Source organism: Rana temporaria, chromosome 2 (assembly GCF_905171775.1).
Source record: "Rana temporaria chromosome 2, aRanTem1.1, whole genome shotgun sequence".
NCBI classification, from domain to species: Eukaryota; Metazoa; Chordata; class Amphibia; order Anura; family Ranidae; genus Rana; species Rana temporaria.
The window spans coordinates 506,720,237-506,735,289 of NC_053490.1; the positions used below are offsets into that span (position 1 = coordinate 506,720,237).

A 15,053-nucleotide genomic window follows, 5' to 3' on the forward strand; every position below is an offset into this window, starting at 1 on the left:
CAGGGTTTCCATATGTAGTTGTGTTTAACTGGTGCATGTAGGTTGCTCCAGTGTGGCATAATGGGTCTACGCGTTTCACAATAGTCTTCAGCATCCATGCCTTTATATTTGCAACCAAAATTCATCCATAGAAATTCTGGGGGGGCTCAATCCACACACTTGGGACAAAAAGTCATGCCACCCCTAATGTCTAAGGCTCCGTTCACATATATGCTTTTTGAACCGCATCTGATTCACATGACATGTGAACCAAACCGGCTTTCTATGGAGGTGGTTCACATATCTGCGGAGCGGCAGTGCATAGGGAAGACACCATACACAAAGAGGGGCATAGGGAAGACACCATACACAAAGAGGGGCATAGGGAAGGCACCATACACAAAGAGGGGCATAGGGAAGGCACCATACACAAAGAGGGGCATAGGGAAGGCACCATACACAAAGAGGGGCATAGGGAAGGCACCATACACAAAGAGGGGCATAGGGAAGGCACCATACACAAAGAGGTGCATAGGGAAGACACCATACACAAAGAGGGGCATAGGGAAGACACCATACACAAAGAGGGGCATAGGGAAGGCACCATACACAAAGAGGGGCATAGGGAAGGCACCATACACAAAGAGGGGCATAGGGAAGGCACCATACACAAAGAGGGGCATAGGGAAGGCACCATACACAAAGAGGGGCATAGTGAAGGCACCATACACAAAGAGGGGCATAGGGAAGGCACCATACACAAAGAGGGGCATAGGGAAGGCACCATACACAAAGAGGGGCATAGGGAAGGCACCATACACAAAGAGGGGCATAGGGAAGGCACCATACACAAAGAGGTGCATAGGGAAGGCACCATACACAGAGGGGCATAGGGAAGGCACCATACACAGAGGGGCATATGGAAGACACCATACACAAAGAGGGGCATATGGAAGACACCATACACAAAGAGGGGCATATGGAAGACACTGTAAAGTTTCTTGGACCAATGATCAGCCAAGAAGATGTAAACCCAAACCAAGGAACACTGGAGAGTCTCCCCTGGGTTGTAGCAGTGTATGAATCACAAGACTGACTCAACAGAATTACAAACCCTGAGGCAGGTAAACACTTGGCACAAATTATTATATAAATTATATATTTTGCTGCTGCCGATTCTGCTTTAAATTTTGTGCTTGATTAAAGCGAATACCTACCAGCCCAATATGAGATATCATAAACAATGGATCAAGTAGCATGTCAAAATCCCACATTATCTGCCGTTTGCGTCACCGATAAGTACCGTGCAATCTTGTAAGATCGTGTAACACGCTGCCATTAATTTCATCTTATTCTTTCTCATTCTTTATCTCCGATGCCCGAAGGAAAACTTTGGTCAGCTGCAATAAGTCGCAACTGTGATGAGATAAAACCTTTCCCTACATTCATTTCAATAGTAAAGCAGCAAATTATCAAACCAAGTACCCGACACCCTCACACACCCCGTCTGGAGCTGCCTTCTCCATTGCTGCAACTTACAGAGGGGATGGTGCTGTTACATTGCAGGTGAAGAGCTTTTTCAAGATTTAGGGTGGTCGAGGTGGGGGATTGGAGTTATGGCTGAGCTGCTTCTAGAACAACTTGGATGACTAAAGTGCTTCTGTGGTGAATTTAGACAATACATTACTCCAAGATACCCATAGCTTCAGAGATTATTGGGCCCTAAATGTTTACTTACCAGTTCTCAATTCTTCGATGGCCATAGGTCCAACTGAAACAGGAGATATCAGAAGTGAGAACTTCTTAGTCTCCTAAATGGGCCCCTAAAGTTTTCTTACTGCTTCTAAATACTTCATTGGCCATAGTCTGGCCACAGGACCACTTGAAACAGAAGGTATCAATAGAAGTGGGAAACCCCCAGATCCCTCAAAGTTTTCTTACAGCTTCTAAATACTTCAATGGCCATAGTTGGGCCACAGGTCCGTTTAAAGCAGAAGGTATCAAGAGAAGTGGGAACCCTCCAGGTTTCTCAAAGGGCCCTAAATGAGCTCTCAAAGTTTTCTTACAGCTCATAAATACTTCAATGGCCAAAGTGGGGCCACAGGTTCATTTAAAGCAGAAGGTATCAAGAGAAGTGGGACCCCTCAGGTCCACCAAAGGGTGCTAAATGAACCCTCAACATTCCCTTATTGCTTCTAAATACATCAATGGCTGTAGTCTGGCCACAGGTCTGGGTATCAGGAGAAGTGGGAACCCCCCCAGATCCCTCAAAGGGCCCTAAATAGGCCCTGCAAATATTCTTACTAGTTCTAAATACTTCAATGGCCATAGTCTGACCACAGGTCCACTTGAAGAAGAAGGTATCAGGGGGAGTGGGAACCCCTCAGGTCCCTCAAAGAGCCCTCAAATTTTTCTTCTAATCTGGCCACCGGTCCTCTTAAAGCAGAAAGTATCAGGAGAAGTGGGAAACCCCCAAGTCCCTCAAAGTTTTCTTGCCACATCAAAATAGTCAGGTCACAGGTCCACTTGAAACAGAAGGTATCAATAAAAGTGGGAATCCCCCAGATCCCTCAAAGTTTTCTTACAACTTATAAATACTTCAGTGGCCATAGTTGAGCCACAGGTCCATTTAAAGCAGAAGGTATCAAGAGAAGTGGGTACCCTCCAGGTTCCCCAACGGGCCCTACATGAGCCCTCAAAGTTTTCTTACAGCTTCTAAATACTTTAATGGCTATAGTCTGGTCACAGATCCACTTGAGGCAGAAAGTATCAGGAGAAGTGGGACCCCTCAGGTCCCTCAAAGGGTGCTAAATGAACCCTCAACATTTCCTTACTGCTTCTAAATACCCCAATGGCTGTAGTCTGGCCACAGGTCTGGGTATCAGGAGAAGTGGGAACTAGTTCTAACTACTTAAATGCCCATAGTCTGACCACAGGTCCTCTTGAAGCAGAAAGTATCAGAAGTGGGAAACCCCCAAGTCCCTCAAAGTTTTCTTGCCACATCTAAATAGTCAGGCCACAGGTCAACATGAAGCAGAAGGTAACAGGAGAAGTGGGAACCCCACAGGTCCATCAATGGGCCCTTAAAGCTTTCTTACTGTTTCTAAATACTTCAATGGCCATAGTCTGGTCACAGGTCCACTTGTAAGGGAAGGTAACAGGAGAAGTGGGAACCCCACAGGTCCATCAATGGGCCCTCAAGGCTTTCTTACTGTTTCTAAATACTTCAATGGCCATAGTCTGGTCACAGGTCCACTTGCAACAGAGGGTATCAGGAGAAGTGAGAACCCACCGGGTCCCTCAAAGGGCCCTTAGAGTTTTCTTGCCACTTCCAAATAAATTAATGGCCATAGTCAGGCTACAGGTCCACTTAAAGCAAAAGGTATCAGGAGAAGTGGGAACAGCCCAGGTCTGGCAGAGGAATGCCCTAACTTTCAAGGAGGACGGGAACAGAGCCAGGATTGGCAGTAGAAAGAGTTTGCCATATTGGCCCCTAAAATACATAAAACACGAGCAGAACCGACCTTCACCAACCACTAAAATATCTCTTCTGGGTGGAGTGATCCTTTAATTCCAATAAGAAAAAAATTCCTCTTGGAGCTTGTGGAAAGATCTATATAAAAGCCCTCCCACCCGTTACAGTAAAAGCACTTATTTATTTTTTTCCACATATAACGCTCCCCTGATGCCTGTTTTACCAAAGTACATTCCGCTGCTCTATTAAGGAGGATTAAAAGATAATATATCTGATGACGCGGAGCAGTCAGCACACCACTTGGACGGGAGCCCCAAGTTCAATCTGCATTTGCAGTTTGACTCACCCACTAAGCAGCGAGAAGCTACGGCACAGAACGATGCCCGCTATCGCTGCCAGCCGTGGAAATTGTGGTTTTGGAAAATAGGCTGTTTTTGTGTTAAGATTTTACGAATGTACAAAAAAAAAAAAAACGTTCTGGAGCCGCAGATCAGAGAGCAGTTAAGGTTGCCGACACGGATTCCCAGTCAGTTATTATATTAGATTAGAGGCCGCGGCGGGCGCAGCATAAAATTAACATTCCAACGGCTTTCTCTGAAGTTTTTCATGTCTCTTGGTTCTGAAGCATCTCTGATCAGGAAACCATAGACGGGAGAATCGATCGTTCCATAGACGGCTACAGCCTGCGAAAAAATCAATGAACTGCACGCTAAATGGCCTGGATGGAGGAATCTTCACCAACCGCCGCACTGCCAACTCCTCATACAGTAGTGTTGCTGAACAGTGATGGCATCTGATAAGACGCAGTCAACGTTCAGCCAATCATTTTCCACCCTTTTCAATTGTCGAGTCCAGTGGTGCTTTTTTTATGGAATTCAGTGCCCCCCAACGCACCGTAGTGCCTTGCTGCAGGTTGTGGTCCACTGCATGTTGGCAGCGTGCTATAAAGCCTCATGCACACTGGGCATCAAAAACGCAATTTTTAAGGGCGTTTGACATTTTTTTCTTGTCTCTGAACTCCCCGCTATGATAGTCTATGTGACCATGCGCACATAGGCGTCTACAGACAGAACAAAAACCCCAGTACCAGCGTTTCAACATTTTGGCGCAATAAAAGCCCAATGCACATAAACACGTCTAAACGTGCTTAAAGGGGTTGCAAAGGTAAAAAAAAAAATCCTAAATAGCTTGCTTTCCCTTAGTGCAGTCCTCCTTCACTTACCTCATCCTTCCATTTTGCTTTTAAGTGTCCTTATTTCTTCTGAGAAATCCTCACTTCCTGTTCTTCTGTCTGTAACTCCACAGTGACTCAACCGTGCATTTTTAAGGCCCCCTGACTTCAAGTCTAAACTAGCCCCCAGGACTCATTCACACTTGTGTTGTATGCCCCAATCACACCACAATGCTGATGTGATATGTGTCACACTGTAATGCATTGTACACACGGTTGGACTTTTGACCGCGTAAAAGTCCGCCGTGAGTCCGTCGGAAGTCCGACGGAAAGAAAGTCCGTCGGACTTCCAACAAAAAAAGTCCGATGGAGGCTACACATGGCCGGTCTTTCCGAGAAAAAAAGCCCGCCTGACTTTTTTTCTCTGAAAGTCCGGCCGTGTGTACAAGGCGTTAGGCACCGCATGTCACCGCAGAGCAGCGTAATGCACTGTGCCACTGTGCAATGCCATGAATGAAGTGTCACTATGTGATGCTTCAAATAAAGTTAAAAAAAAAAAAACAGCAGGGCAATGCATTGAAAAGTGCACCACACTGTCCCCTGCTGGAGGTAACGCTTCACATGGTAAAATGCTGTTTTTTACTAGTGTGAACGTAACCTAAACCTATGGGGCTCTGTTATTTGTTAATGTTATGCACACTTAAGGGCCCCAAGGCAGCACATATCCTCTGAGGGAGCCCTGCAGCTGTTTATGTTCCACACCGGTAAAATTCATAGGTCACCAAATCATCGGAGTATAAAAAGTAGGGTTGTCCCGATACCAGTATCGGTATCGGGACTGATACCGAGTATTTGCAGGAGTACTTGTACTCCCACAAATGCCCCCGATGCCTGGCCGAATACTCATAACCCCCACCCGCCGCCGCCGCATCCCGCCGCAACGCCGCCGTCGCTTAGTTAAGACGGGCGGGGAACATTACAGCTTTCATTTGAATAGCTGTAGTGTTTCCCGCCGCGACGCGTATAGACACTCCCCCTTCCTCGGGATTGGATGGGTGATCTGTCCAATCCCGAGCAAGGGGGAGTATCTATACGCGTCGGGAAACACTACAGCTATTCAAATAAAAGCTGTAATGTTCCCCGCCCGTCTTAACTAAGCGGCGGGATGCGGCCGCGGCGGCATCTAGGTATGGGGGACATGGCTGCTTATATGGGGGGGGGGAGATAGCTGCTTATATGGGGGATATGGGGGACATGGCTGCATATATGGGGGATATGGGGGACATGGCTGCATATATGGGGGACATGGGGGACATGGCTGCATATATGGGGGACATGGCTGCATATGTGGGGGGACATGGCTGCATATGTGGGGGATATGGGGGACATGGCTGCATATGTGGGGGGACATGTGGGGGGACATGGCTGCATATGTGGGGGATATGGGGGACATGGCTGCATATGTGGGGGGACATGGCTGCATATGTGGGGGGACATGTGGGGGGACATGGCTGCATATGTGGGGGGACATGGCTGCATATGGGGGGGGACATGTCTGCAAGGTGCCCCAACAGGTCATGTTTTCAGGATTTCCATCCGATGAAACGGCTGTGGTAATTACTAAGGCAGTGAAACGGATCAAATCACCTGTGCCAAATAATGGAGTGCCTGAAAACATGACCTGTTGGGGCGCCTTGAGTTGAGAAACACTGGAAGGTCTGAGGTTATCTGGAGCATTGTGGACATTTCACATCATTAGGACGTGCAGAGACAATGTGCACATGTACAAATATACTTACAAACTACATATAGAATTTTTTTTTTTTTGATGAAATGAACAAACACTGATAAGAACGATTGCACTGAACCGACCCCCTTCACACGTATCTAAAACACAATAAAAAGTCTGCAGTTTCCTTTAAGCCTTTGTAGTCAGATATCACTTTCAGGATCAGAAAACGGGAGTCTTGGCGTAGCCGCACAAAACGCCAGGACTGGGGGAACAGCTGCGTGGAGAATGAGATTTGCCTGCTATGTCGGGGCCATTGTCAGTGCTGGAGAACAGCTTTCCTCCTGTGATCGGAGTGTCTCTTTAAACTCTCCTGTAGGTAAAGCACTCAGAGCGGATTAGTGAGCTGCTCCTGTCTGTACTGCTCTTTTTGTTCGCTCTCTATAGGACGTACATGTAGTCATTAAACGCACAGTAATTGCTTAAAGGTGAAATGAAAGAACAGGTTCTGCTGCCACCCACATAGACAGCGGCGCTCTCCGGTTACCTGTGTGCTGTCAGTGAGTCACCGGCATACTGCTGGGATTGCTCAGAGCTGTGTCACTTCCCCTACCAGAGCGCCGTGGCCAAAACTACCGTCTGTTCTAGCAGTGCTGGCCCAGGTAGTTCCCTTATTTAACACCTTAAAGCCATGTAAAAAAAAAAAATCTCTTGCAGTTAACCCCCATACTACAAAAGTCAATCGCACCCATACTGCCGAATAATTCCAAGGGGCAGGTTAGGGCAGTATATGGACAGGCTAGGGAAGTATATGGACAGGCTAGGGAAGTATATGGACAGGCTAGGGCAGTGTATAGACAGGCTAGGGTAGTATATGGGCATGCTAGGGTAATATATAGTCAGGCTAGGGTAGTATATAGTCAGGTTAGGGTAGTATATGGACAGGCTAGGGCAGTATATAGTCAGGCTAGGGTAGTATATAGTCAGGCTAAGGTAGTATATAGTCAGGCTAAGGTAGTATATAGTCAGGCTAAGGTAGTATATAGTCAGGCTAGGGTAGGGTATAGACAGGCTAGGGTAGTATATAGTCAGGCTAGGGTAGTGTATAGACAGGCTAGGGCACTGCATAGACAGGCTAGGGTAGAATATGGGCAGGCTAGGGTAGGGTATAGACAGGCTAGGGTTGTATATAGTCAGGCTAGGGTAGGGTATAGACAGGCTAGGGTAGTATGTGGACAGGCTAGGGCAGTGTATAGACAGGCTAGGGTAGGGTACAGACAGTGTAGGGTAGTATATAGTCAGGCTAGGGCAGTATATAGACAGGCTTGGGTAGTATATAGTCAGGCTAGGGCAGTGTATAGACAGGATAGGGTAGTATATAGACAGGCTAGGGTAGGGTATAGACAGGGTAGGGTATTATATAGTCAGGCTAGGGTAGGGTATAGACAGGGTAGGGTAGTATATGGACAGGCTAGGGCACTGTATAGACAGGCTAGGTCAGTGTATAGACAGGCTAGGGTAGTATGGGGACAGGCTAGGGCACTGTATAGACAGGGTAGGGTATTATATAGTCAGGCTAGGGTAGGGTATAGACAGGGTAGGGTAGGGTATAGACAGGGTAGGGTAGGGTATAGTCAGGCTAGGGTAGGGTATAGACAGGGTAGGGTAGGGTATAGTCAGGCTAGGGTAGGGTATAGACAGGGTAGGGTAGTACATAGTCAGGCTAGGGTAGGGTAGTATATGGACAGGTGCCTTTTCACCAAAGTGAGGATGAGCAATAAAGAGCTGGAAGGGGGTCTAACCTCTCCCTCCTTCACCCAAAAGGAAACAAGTTCTGGGTGGAGTTGCACTATAAACTTTCCAGAACTCCAAAATCTTCTATTGAATTTCAACGACAATAAATCACCTGAGCAAACAGTTTGTGTTCTCAGTGGATTTACATTCGCTTTTCAGCTCGCTGGGTAATCATTAACTGAATATTTATTTATGTTTAAGTCACGGCGGTGTCAGTTAGACTGATGTATAGGAACACAAGGAAAGAAGACAATGGCTGATAGCAGAATCAGTTCTGAACCATTGCCGACAAACACCAGCAGCAGCCAGGACGGCGGAATCTTGGCAGCGCCGGCAAACGACTACGGGAAGGATGTGAGATTCCAGGCAGATGTACTTTCCATCCAGGTGACAACAATCAGAACAAGTAGAAGGGTGAATCTCTCCATTGGGGGGCCTGTCAATCAGTGGAGAGGATCTGATCTTTCACTGCTGCAGTTTCACTTTCACTTACAGGTACTCCCCACTCCTACTATTTAAAGTGGTTGTAAACCCCTCACATGTACCCAGTAAATTACAAAGCTGAATATAGAGCTGCATTCATTTGTACCTTTTATATCGAGCTGGAGTTCAACTTTGGGGCTTATTGCTACTTGTGCATTGCAGCAACCCACACTGAAATGTATGTGGTAATGTGCATTGCTACAATGCATGCCAACATACCTGCTCTAAGTGCTGTTCATTGTGGTGCCATTCAATGTGAATGACACCCCAAAGCACTGGACAGAAGAGCAGTGGTTCTCCACCACCGAGCTGTGGCCCACTGCCAAGATGTGGCCTCCTTCCTACTGTGTCTCCAGCCAGCCTCCACAATGCCCCCTAACCTCCCACAGTGCTCCCAGGCCCCCTCAGCCTCCACAGTGCCCCATAACCTCCCACATTGTTTCCAGGCCCCCTCAGACTCCACAGTGCCCCGTAACCTCCCACATTGTTTCCAGGCCCCCTCAGACTCCACAGTGCCCCGTAACCTCCCACATTGTTTCCAGGCCCCCTCAGCCTCCACAGTGCCCCATAACCTCCCACAGTGCTCCCAGGCCCCCCCCCAGCCTCCACAGTGCCCCGTAACCTCCCACATTGTTTCCAGGCCCCCTCAGCCTCCACAGTGCCCCCTAACCTCCCATAGTACTGCCCCCTCAGCTTCTACAGTGCACCCTAAGCTCCCATAGTGCTCTCAGGACCCCCTCAGCCTCCACACTGCCCCCTAACCTCCCACAGTGCTCCCAGGCCACCTCAGCCTCCACAGTGCCCCCTAACCTCCCATAGTGCCGCCCCCTCAGCTTCTACAGTGCCCCCTAACCTCCCACAGTGCTCCTAAGCCCCCTCAGCCTTCACAATAGTGCCCTATTATATGTATCAGTGGGAGGAATAGTACCCCATCATTGGTATCAGTGGGAGGAATAGTTTCCCATCATTGGTGTCAGCGGGAGGAGTAGTTTCCCATCATTGGTATCAGTGGGAGGAATAGTTTCCCATCATTGGTATCAGTGGGAGGAATAGTGCTCCATTATTGGTATCAGTGGGAGGAATAGTGTCCCATCATTGGTATCAGTGGGAGGAATAGTGCCCCATCATTGGTGTCAGTGGGAGGAATAGTGCCCCATCATTGGTGTCAGTGGGAGGAATAGTGCCCCATCATTGGTGTCAGTGGGAGGAATAGTGCCCCATCATTGGTGTCAGTGGGAGGAATAGTGCCCGATCATTGGTGTCATTGGGAGATATGATTCCCCATCATTCATATCCAGAGCTTTTTTTCTCAGAAAATAGGTGCAGGAACTCAACCACGACCTCGTTCAGATTTCACAAACAGTAGAAGGGTCTTAAAGGGGCATTAAATACCAGGATTGCATTACATACAGAGTGTAAAGTTCAGGGGGTTACACACAGAGTGCAGAGCTGTCACTTGTAAACACAGAAACCAGACTTCTGTGTTTACAAGTGATTGTGGTGAGCGGGCACCAAAGGGTCTGAGCCAGAGGTGGTGGAACTGAGTTCCCCCAAGTTCCCCCTGAAAAAAAGCCCTGTTCATATCAATGAAAGCAATAGGGACCCAAGGGCCAAATAAAGGCAGGCAAAGGGCCACATCAGGCCCCCGGGCCGCAGTTTAGAGACCACCAATACATCGTTTCCATCTCTTTGGGAGTCTCTCACTAATTGGGTTGCATTCTCCATGAGGACAAGCACATTCTTCCCCAGCAGGGGCAGTGGGACCCTCATGTCGGGAAGGAGCTGTAGAAAGGGACAGATCCATCCATTGTATACAAAACCCAAGTGGAAAGAATTCCCTCCGCCAGCATGGAACGCTTCAATATAGAATTGATGTGTATAAATTAAAGATGAAAGGAAAGGTAGTGCTGGAACATAATCTGCCTGCGTCCGGAAATGCACTTATAAAGCATTACATTGACAAGGGTGCAATTGGAGAAATGTGCTCAGTGGTCCTAGGACTGTGCAATAAAACACACAGAGGATTTAAAGTGAACCTGAACCTTTAAGGCCTGAACCATGCTGCATTGGTGTGGTGGCATTGGAAGGTCAATCCTGCCCAGAAATTTCATTTTACCATAATCACAGATGATATTTCACACTTCGCTGCCCCCTGTAGGTGATAAATGGTACAACAACCTGACCATATGTAGTAATTCAACCATACCCAGCAGGAATAGTACACAGTACAGAGGGGTCAGAGGTCGTAGCCCTACTTTTATTTATATTTGAGAACCTTTTTTTAAAAAAAAAAAAAACTTACTTCTTGGTTCTCTTGGTCCGTCCACCGTGATTTTAATGGCTCGATGGTAAGTGGCCACTTGCGGAGGATTGGTGAAGACGGTGATGGTCAGCGTAAAGCTTTTACCTGTAAATAAAATATACAAATAAAATGTTTTCATTGTATTCATCAAAGGTTTATACAAAAAACAGATAAATCTACTATGAACTTTGCAGTGCAGGTTTTCGTGAATCTTTTTCCTGGACTGGATTGTACTGGAACACAGTGAAACACGTGAAAAACGCACTGGAATGCACTGAAACGCATCAATAATGCAGTATGTAAAAAAAAATGGTCTGGTTCACACCACAAAAACTCACTCCAGATCCATTCTAGATGGGTTTTTGCATGCGCGTTTTTGCATGCGCGTTTTTGGCGCGTTCTTGATGCGTTTTTTTCAATTTTGTTATACTATACTGCATTATTGATGCGTTTCAGTGCATTCCAGTGCGTTTTTCATGTGTTCCAATGCAGTCCAGGAAAAATGGAACATGTTCTACTTTTTTTTTTTCTGGAACTGGCCGCACTGGTGTGAACTATGCCACTGGAAACCATATAACCTACTTTCACACTGGAGCGTTGCGCTAGCAGGGCGGTAGAAAAAGTCCTGCTAGCCGCATCTTTGGAGCGGTGAAGCAGCGGTGTGTATACCGCTCCTCCACCGCTCCTGCCCATTGAAATCAATGGGCACCGCGGCTATACCGCCGGCAAAGCGCTGCTGCAGGTGGTTTTAATTCTTTTTTCGGCCGCTAGCAGGGGTTAAAAGAGCCCCGCTAGCGGCCCAATACCTCTGCAAATACGATTGTAAAGCGCCGCTAAAAATAGTGGTGCTTTATCTCCGACGCCGCGGATGCCCCAGTATAAAAGGGGCCTTAGTGTGGCGCTCTTACTGCTTCTTGTTTGGTAAAGCGATAAAAACCCAAAAGACCGGACTAGGCAGATGTTCTACCCCTTTGCCATTCCATACAAAACTAAGAAAAAAGTTTAGGCTTTACTTTTTTTATAATTTTTTTTTTAATACAATTCATCCAATATCTAAAAAAACAAAAAACAAATGTAAAGGAGTGTACGTTTCATTAATACAAAGTGTAATAACCATGCTTCCTTTTCTTCAATGGGGAAAGGTAGACACAAATCTAACTGGCAGCATAGAGTGACCCCGCACTTCGTGGGCGTTAGTTTTCTAAACATCTGATTGGTCGCTTTGCTCAGCTTTTTATAAATGCAAGAGCCAATCCTAAGGTGACAATAATAGTGGTCTCCCATAGAAGATAAATAGCTTGTTACAGGTAGCCGAACACTTTTATTTAACCCCTTGTACCCCTTAAGAGTTCTAAAAGCTGGGAGGCGGGAATTTAGGTCATGTGACCGCTATGATTGGATGTCACAGCAGTCACGATTGGAAAGCGTCATCGGGAGCTTACCGATCCATGCCGGCTACCTTGCCTTTTGACCCCTTTCACACTGGGTCGATTTTCAGGCGATATAACGCTAAAAATAACGCCTGCAAAGCGACCTGAAACAGCCGCAGCTGTCTCTCCAGTGTGAAAGCCCCATGGAGCCCCGAGGACTTTCACACTGGAGTGGTGTGCTAGCCACATCTTTGGAGCGGTGTGTATACGGCTCCTACCCATTGAAATCAACGGTGCACCGCGGCTATACTGCCGGCAAAGCGCCTCTACAGAGGCACTTTGCGGTGGTTTTTAACCCTTTCTCGGCCGCTAACGGGGTAAAACCGCCCCGCTAGCGGCAGAATAGCGCCGCGAAATTGAGGGTAAAGCGCCGCTAAAAAATAGTGGTGCTTTACCGCTGATGCCGCCCCGGCTCCAGTGTGAAAGGGGCCTTTAGGAGGAGCAATGCAAGTATGTCTTGATGGGTGGGTGTCAGTCTGGAGGAGTGGGCGGTCCTAGGCAGGCTGTATTTGCATGCAGACCGCCCACTTATGAGATGAGCCTCCATGATTGGAAGAACTGAAATCCACTGAATGAAAGGGGCAGGTCAGGGAACATCAGGCTGGGGAAGAAAAAGCTAGATGGTGCTGGATGCCCTCCAGCCAGGAAGTGAGGCTCTATCTGACTTGCTGCAGCTTTTAGTGCACACTGTGAGAAGCTCACAGTGTGCAGTGAAATCAGAGTAAGCTATTTCAGTCCAGGAGAGGCGCCTGTACAACTGTGCAAGACTGAAGAGAAGGGTGGAGTTCAGCTTTAAATATGTTTTTTTTTTTGAAGCCGGGTGTCATTTATATCAAGGAGTCTCATATTAATATCTGAAGAGGGGCAGTGGTTGAAGCAGCACACTCGAGGGCCTGAGATGCCCTGCGATGGTATCTGGTCTATGGCTCGCTCCGAGTAACACGATCCCCGGGACAGTATGTTGGGTGGAGGTGAGAGAAATGAAAGGGACATTTACACAGGCCTGGTGCCCCTCCTCTGTGGCACGGTGCCAATGCAAAGCAACCAAAAGGATAATGCTTATTTGGAACATGCCCGATATCTGTGAGAATCATAAATATTTACATTTTATTAATGTTTGGACAAAGGCGGTGGAAGGACTTCGGCACCAAACTGCTCCCTTTCCCATGAAGAACAGACAATGGACGGTAATAAAGTGAATGACAGGTTTAGCGGGAAAGGTGATTCGCCACTCCGTATTAAAGAGCACCTGTTATTATTACTCAGAAATGATCGGAAATAATTCCTTTAATTCTTCCTTAGCATACCCTGAGTGATTGTACTATTTTGTTAGGTCCCAAGCCCTACTACACAGAAGCCATGACTTCCACACACTGCCCTACTCCATAGAAGCCATGGTTTCCATACACCTTCCTACTCCATAGAAGCCATAGTTTCCATACACCTTCCTACTCCATAGAAGCCATGGTTTCCATACACTGCCCTACTCCATAGAAGCCATGGTTTCCATACACTGCCCTACTCCATAGAAGCCATGGTTTCCATACACTGCCCTACTCCATAGAAGCCATGGTGTCCATACACCTTCCTACTCCATAGAAGCCATGGTTTCCATACACTGCCCTACTCCATAGAACCCATGGTTTCCATACACCTTCCTACTCCATAGAAGCCATGGCTTCCATACACCTTCCTACTCTATAGAAGCCATGGCTTCCATACACTGCCCTACTCCATAGAAGCCATGGTTTCCATACACTGCCCTACTCCATAGAAGCCATGGTTTCCAGACGCTGCCCTACTCCATAGACGCCATGGTTTCCATACACTGCCCTACTCCACAGAAGCCATGGTTTCCATACACTGCCCTACTCCATAGAAGCCATGGTTTCCATACACTGCCCTACTCCACAGAAGCCATGGTTTCCATACACTGCCCTACTCCACAGAAGCCATGGCTTCCATACACTGCCCTACTCCATAGAAGCCATGGTGTACATACACAGCCCCACTCCACAGAAGCCATGGTTTCCATACACTGCCCTACTCCACAGAAGCCATGGCTTCCATACACAGTCCTACTCCATAGAACCCATGGCTTCCATACACTGCCCTACTCCATAGAACCCATGGTTTCCATACACCTTCCTACTCCATAGAAGCCATGGCTTCCATACACCTTCCTACTCTATAGAAGCCATGGCTTCCATACACTGCCCTACTCCATAGAAGCCATGGTTTCCATACACTGCCCTACTCCATAGAAGCCATGGTTTCCAGACGCTGCCCTACTCCATAGACGCCATGGTTTCCATACACTGCCCTACTCCACAGAAGCCATGGTTTCCATACACTGCCCTACTCCATAGAAGCCATGGTTTCCATACACTGCCCTACTCCACAGAAGCCATGGTTTCCATACACTGCCCTACTCCACAGAAGCCATGGCTTCCATACACTGCCCTACTCCATAGAAGCCATGGTGTACATACACAGCCCCACTCCACAGAAGCCATGGTTTCCATACACTGCCCTACTCCACAGAAGCCATGGCTTCCATACACTGCCCTACTCCATAGAAGCCATGGTGTACATACACAGCCCCACTCCACAGAAGCCATGGTTTCCATACACTGCCCTACTCCACAGAAGCCATGGCTTCCATACACTGCCCTACTCCATAGAAGCCA

The 15,053-nt window shown here is 47.5% G+C and overlaps 1 protein-coding gene across 2 annotated transcripts in view; it reads right to left on the bottom strand.

The window, feature by feature from the left end:
- Window positions 1–15,053, bottom strand: part of RUNX1 (RUNX family transcription factor 1) — a 140,200-nt gene that overhangs the window by 68,174 nt on the left and 56,973 nt on the right. For both annotated transcript variants that reach the window (XM_040338944.1, XM_040338943.1), the window contains exon 3: window positions 10,934–11,038. In XM_040338944.1, the coding sequence (XP_040194878.1) occupies window positions 10,934–11,038 (105 nt within the window). The remainder of the gene's footprint in view (window positions 1–10,933; window positions 11,039–15,053) is intronic.